Below are 5,721 nucleotides of genomic sequence, written 5' to 3'. Positions count from 1 at the left end.
TCCCTGGCTCTTTTTGTTCACAATAATGGGGTTGGAGGGGCGTGATGAGAGGTGGGGGGAGTGCGGTGGGAAGATGCCTTGGGTTATGCTGGGGGGTAATTGGAAGGGAGTCAGGGGAGGATGGGAACTTGGGCTGTCACTATGGTAGGGAGCATGGACAGGCCTTGGAGGGAGGGGTTCAAGGCTGTGATGGGGCGTGGCTTGGGGGTACAGCCTTGGGGCTGTGTTAGGGGAGCTCAGAGCCCCCGTGGGCGAATGGCTGCGGGAGTCCGTCCTGGCAGCGGCAGGGCCAGAAGCGCTCCACCACCCTCACTGTTCCCACTCGAGCCTGGATCCTGGGGCTGCGGTCGAAGCACTCTGCGCATGCTCCGGCGGCTCCGGCTCCGCGTCAGGCGGCCTGGGCCCCCGCGTGGCCAGTTCCGGAGCTGCACCGCCGGAGGAGCGCCCCGGGCCTCTGCCACCCCCCAGCGGCCACACGCGTGCTGTAGCACCAACGGGACACACCGCCCTGGGCTGGTCCGCAAAATGGCTTTATTCCTCGAAGGCTCCGCGCTGCGGACCTTGCCCGGCATGGAGTGCTCCGGCTTAGTTGCTGGGCCTCCGGGTGTGCCTAGAAGTGGCTGAGGCCACTGTGCCGGGAGCTGCGCAGCGAGCTGGCCTCCCAGGTGCTTCTGGTTAGACCCAGCGCGGGGCTGCCCTTGGCGCCGGGCCTCCGGGGCAGGAGGCGAAGCAGTTGGCGCAGCACGGCTTGGCGCAGCAGGATATACACCCAGGGGTCCAGGATCTGGTTCCACGAGGCGAGGCGCACGGCCATAAACAGCGGCCGCTGCAGGGAGCTGGAGCCCCAGCCCCCAACGGCCAATACCACCAACACCTGTGGGAGAAGCCGCTGTGAGCGGTGGAGTGGTTGTCAGAAGGGGCCCAGCGATGGGTGGGGCTGGGATGGATGGGAGCTTGACTGGAAGGTAAGGGGGTTGTGAGCGTCACGGAGGAAAATGGGTGTCTTCGTGAAAAGGAGCTATGGAAAGATCGGTGAAGAAGCGGGACCTCAAAGGACGCGGAGAAGCAAAGGCCTTCATTGAGTGGGGCTCGGACTAGAAAGAAGAGAAATCCCAGGTGTCCCAAAGGGCAGAGGGCTGAAGGGAAGAAGAAAAACGGTGTATGGGGAGGGCGGGGGGAGGGGGGCGGAGCCAGAGAATGGAGTGTCAGGGCCTAGAGGTGTGCGGCTGGGGAGGAAGCTTGTGGGGTTGGGGTGAACTACGAAGACCCCAAGAAGGAGTAAGATCAGGGGGCTTGGAGGAGGCGTGGACGTCAGGGAAAGGGCAAAGGGAGGGCTTTCTTGACAGGTGGGGCTTGAAGGGGGCGGGACTCTGGCTGGGGAAGAGAGAGAGGACAGGAATATCCTCGGATGGAAAAGGTAGTAGGGGCCCAGGCGGGAGCAGGAAGAACTTGGCTGAAGGGGCCGGTGCGCCCCTCACCAGCAGCGGGCTCCAGCAGATGCACGACACCACCATGATGCCCACGAGCTGGCCCACCATCTCCACGTCGTGGGCGCGGGCTCTACGCGTTGAGCCACGGCCCAGGATGCCGCTGGGGGCAGCGGAGGCCGAAGCGACGGAGGAGGCGGAGGCCGAGCGGAATCCGCGCCCACCCCATCGCCGGCGGCTGTCGGGGCCTGAGGTCCGGGATGGCGGTCGCGAGCGGCGTCGCCAGCGGGCGCGCAGCAGGGCCAGGCCGCTGAGCGTGTTGCACACGAGCGCGGCGAGCAGCGCGGCCAGGCCGAGGCCGGCGAAAAGGCCGGCGAGCAGTGCCTGGCCCCAGCCGCCCGCCGGGCCCAGGCCGATGAAGCACCACGTGCCGGGGTACTGCAGCTCGTAGCGGCCCACGCGCACCAGGGGCAGCAGAGCCACGGCCAAGGCCACGGCGGCCAGCGCGGCCAGTACAAGGCGAGCGCGGGCCACCGAGACGTGCGCGGCGTGCAGCAGGGGCCGCGTAACCCCCACACAGCGCTCCACCGCCATGCCACAGCCCAGCAGCAGTGGGCACAGGCCAAAGAAGACCATGCAGCCACCCAGAAAGTGGCAGGCGCCTCCGGCCGGCGGGCGCCCCGCGGCGTACAGGCGCAGCACCAGTGCCCCCGGGATCACATGGCCAGCCAGGTCGGTGGCCAGCAGGCTGGCGACGAACAGCAGGAAGGTGGCCGCCGAGCGGCGGCGCCGCATGCGACCCAGGGCCTGCGCAAGCAGCGCCAGTGCCAGCAAATTGGACACCGCGCCCAGCGTCATGGAGAAGATGGGCAGCGCTGGTGATGCGCCCCCGATGCCCGGCGGTGGCCCAGTGGATGCGTTGGGGGCCACAGGTGCAATACACGTGGTCGCCTCGCCCACCAGGCTCAGGTTGAGGGGCCCGTAGGGGTTCATGTCAGGTGCTGGGGGTGGGGCTGGGGAGAAGAGGAGGGCAAGTTGAGGCTGGCCCAGGGCACAGCGCCCACTGGGACCAGCTGATGGTCCCTTTTTGGGTCATTAGGGCCCAAGTGACCCCATGGCAACTCCAAAGACCCTGGTGCCCAGTTCCTGACTCCTCCTCTCCTCTTTCCCCCCCAGCTCTTGCTCCCAGCCCCACTCTGCCTCACTGCCTACTTCCCGGTTCACTGTGGCTTCCCTGGCCCCAGCCCCCTGGTCTATCATAGCCTCTGGGTCTCATAGACCCATCTCCCATTTACATCATAGCAAATTCCTGGTCCCCTGCCCCATCTGATATTCATGGGCCCATTTCTGATCCTAGGGCTCCACATGACCCCACTGCCCCATCTCGGACAGCCCTCATCATGTCACCTCTACTCCAGTCCCATCCTTGATGCCCACAGCTCCACCTCTGCAACTGTGGGCCCCTCTCTCCCCACTGCACTGTCTCTGTCGCCATGGCCCCATCTCTGTCCCCCACATTCCCATCTCTGAGCTCCATTGCTGTCTCCCTCTCACTCAGGCCCTACCCGACCACAGCTACCTCACCCAGGATGCCCCAGGCTTCCACTCCCGCCAGTCCACGTCCCTGCCCCAGAGGCCTCAGGCTGACCCAGGACCACCCCTCCCTTGATATCCAGTGGTGAGGGCTGAGAGGGCATTACTGCCCCCTGGGCCAGAAGGAAAAGGAGAAGGGACAGATGGTTAAGAGCAACCAGGACAGATAGGGCTGAGAACAGGATGAACAGGTAGAGGAACCATGGCCCCATCCTTCTGTGCCCTCCAGCCCCACCTGAGATCCTTGCACCCCAGTCTTCTTACCTGGTGGTGCCTGGAACACCAGGTCCCCATCGCCTGCTTCTCAGTCCCCGCTGTCCGCTGCGCTCCAGCTCTCCGGCAGGCCGCTCCCTCCCTCCCTTCCTACAGGGGCGGCTCCTCGCGGCTCCCTGCCTCCTCTGGCTGCCCACTCAGGCCTCCAGGGGCTGCTCCACCCAGCACCAGCCCATTGAGGGGCCTGGGGGGGGGCAGAGACCCCCCTCTCTGCACTCTGGCAATGGGTAGGGGCCACTTTGGGCCCCAGCTCCCCTTAGAGGAAGGGGGGCTCCCATGGAGCTGTCCTGCCCCCGCCCCGTGACCCCCTCCTCTTGGTAGGGCAGGAGCACCCCCCTTTCCCCCAGGCTTGGGCCTCTCGCCTGCCTCATTAATAAAGCGGATAAAATCTAAACACTGGAAAATGTGAGCGTCGCCAGGGGCCGGCTGGGGCGGCTGCAGGGGGTGCTGCTACACCCATGGGGGCTGCAAGGTTGGGGGGCTAGCCCTTGTGGGGGCAGCAGCACTCCTTTGCCCTGCCAGAGCCTTCATGGATGTTGGGTGGGTGGTGGGCAGTGCCTTGGGTGGACTAGCTTGGGTCAGGCCCAGCCAGGCCAGGAGATCCGCCCACTATTTACACAGGGGCTTAAAGCCCAGGCCAGGGCAGCAGGGAGTCAGATCCCTGGAGGGGAGGAGGACGAGGCCCAGTGACCAGGGGGCTCTCCTACTAGTAGATCCCGCTTCAGGATGTGGTGAGGGACACACCTGTGGACACACAGCTGCAGCCTCACCTCCTGCCCTGAGAAGTAGGGACACAGTCTCACACCTGAAGACACACTATCATATCCCCTAACACCCTGAGACCAGCCACCATCTTGGCCTGTCCCCAGCCAGCCACATTCCTCAGAGCCTTGGAGTCAGCCATCATCACACCCCTGAACTCACTAAGGCATTTGCACCCCCAGCACCAGAGACATCCCCATAGTAACTGACTCTAACACTGGCCATTTTTCTCAACACCCTGAAATACAGCCCCTGATATCCTTCACTGATACCGCCCCCCAGCCATATCCATATCACTCAGATACCCCCTAACAGTCCAAGTCACACTCCACACCCGAAACACAAGGAGTTGCAACGCCCTGGACTCCCCGAGATCTTGCTGGTCACCCCCTACCCTAGAAATAGGAACATCTAGACCAGCCGTGGCCAAACTATGGCCCGCGGGCCGGATTCGGCCCGTTTGAAATGAATAAAACTAAAAAAAAAAAAAAAGACCGTACCCTTTTATGCAATGATGTTTACTTTGAATTTATATTAGTTCACACAAACACTCCATCCATGCTTTTGTTCCGGCCCTCCGGTCCAGTTTAAGAACCCATTGTGGCCCTCGAGTCAAAAAGTTTGCCCACCCCTGATCTAGACACACACATGCTCACAGTTCTAGTCACATACCCACACTCTATGTAGACACTGCCATTTATACGCACAAACACCTCAATACAGTCACAAATCATCAACACAGATACACAGTCCTCTCAACACTGAGACACACCCTTTCAGTAGAAGGCTCCTAGTGGTACGGACACATGAAACACCTCCAGGTGCCCAGGAATGCACGGAGTAACCCTGACAACGGCTACCCCTGCCCCACCAGAGAATACAGCCATGCACCCCCATCTCAGCAGCACTCCCACTTCCCCCACCTTGGAGGCCAAGTGCCCACCCAGTGGAAATGGGGAGTGGACTGGGCTCACATTTCCCCTCTTGGCTCACTCCCCCCAACATTCCTGGAGAGACCTCCAGCCTAGCTGGCTCCCCTCCCTTCAATCCTGGCTCTTCCCTCCTGGTCTGGCCAGGGTCCCGCCCCACCCCCGTCCCAGATCCCCCTTAAATCCTTGAGGGTGAAGAGGGTTGTCAAAACAAGCAGGCCGGGTTTCTGTCCAGTGCACAGCATGGCCTGCCGCGGACACCCGCAGACCCTGCATGTCCAGTCAGGTGGTGTGTGGCGGCATCATGGCTGCTCCCCGAGCTTCAGGGATGGGCTCCTCCCCATAGCACTTGCCCCAGCCCCCAGCGGGCCTGAGGCCGGTTGAGCCCACTCCCCGCCAGCTTTCTTTTTCCAAGCCAGGCTTCCACACCTCCTGGCCCTGGTGCTTCCCACCACCCTGGGCTGTAGCCAGCAGCCTTGTGCCCACTGTTCACATCAGGCTGGGGTGGCAGGAGGCACTGTTCAAAAGGGAGCAAGACTTGAACCCTCAGTAGGCCAAAAAGCTCAGGCCTTGCCTGGAAGCCTGGTGGCGCACAGCCAGAAGCCTCATCAGGCGGAACGGGTGGGAGGGGGCGGGCAGCCAGGGCCAGCTCCTAATTCAATTTGGAGCCAGGGGAGGATGGATTTCAGCTGCTACATTTTTTCCCAGCCTGGGCCCATCCCACACTCTCACTTCAA

General features: G+C 62.8%; 1 protein-coding gene across 2 annotated transcripts; it reads right to left on the bottom strand.

Annotated features, from left to right (window-relative positions):
- Positions 1-514: 514 nt before the first annotated feature.
- Positions 515-3,365, bottom strand: PTGER1 (prostaglandin E receptor 1). 2 transcript variants are annotated; one of them, XM_070413982.1, is made up of 3 exons: positions 3,285-3,365; positions 1,479-2,440; positions 515-874 (listed from the first exon to the last, which is right to left on the bottom strand). In XM_070413982.1, the coding sequence occupies exons 2-3, from the start codon at positions 2,418-2,420 to the stop codon at positions 611-613; spliced, it is 1,206 nt and encodes a 401-aa protein (XP_070270083.1). In that variant the 5' UTR covers positions 2,421-2,440; positions 3,285-3,365; the 3' UTR covers positions 515-610. The 2 variants fall into 2 exon arrangements, with proteins under 2 accessions (XP_070270083.1, XP_070270082.1); XM_070413981.1 differs by having other exon boundaries at positions 782-2,440.
- Positions 3,366-5,721: the final 2,356 nt, after the last annotated feature.

The sequence above is a fragment of the Myotis yumanensis genome, unplaced genomic scaffold, assembly GCF_028538775.1.
Source record: "Myotis yumanensis isolate MYYU_CA2020_CCGP unplaced genomic scaffold, mMyoYum1.0.hap1 SCAF_5, whole genome shotgun sequence".
NCBI lineage: Eukaryota > Metazoa > Chordata > Mammalia > Chiroptera > Vespertilionidae > Myotis > Myotis yumanensis.
The sequence above is the reverse complement of the archived record's forward strand: the minus strand, read 5'-3'. Positions and strand labels throughout refer to the sequence as shown.

Coding starts and splice junctions, on each gene's coding strand:
- PTGER1 (XM_070413981.1), bottom strand. CDS start 2,420: ATGAACCCCTACGGGCCCCTCAACCTGAGCCTGGTGGGCGAGGCGACC.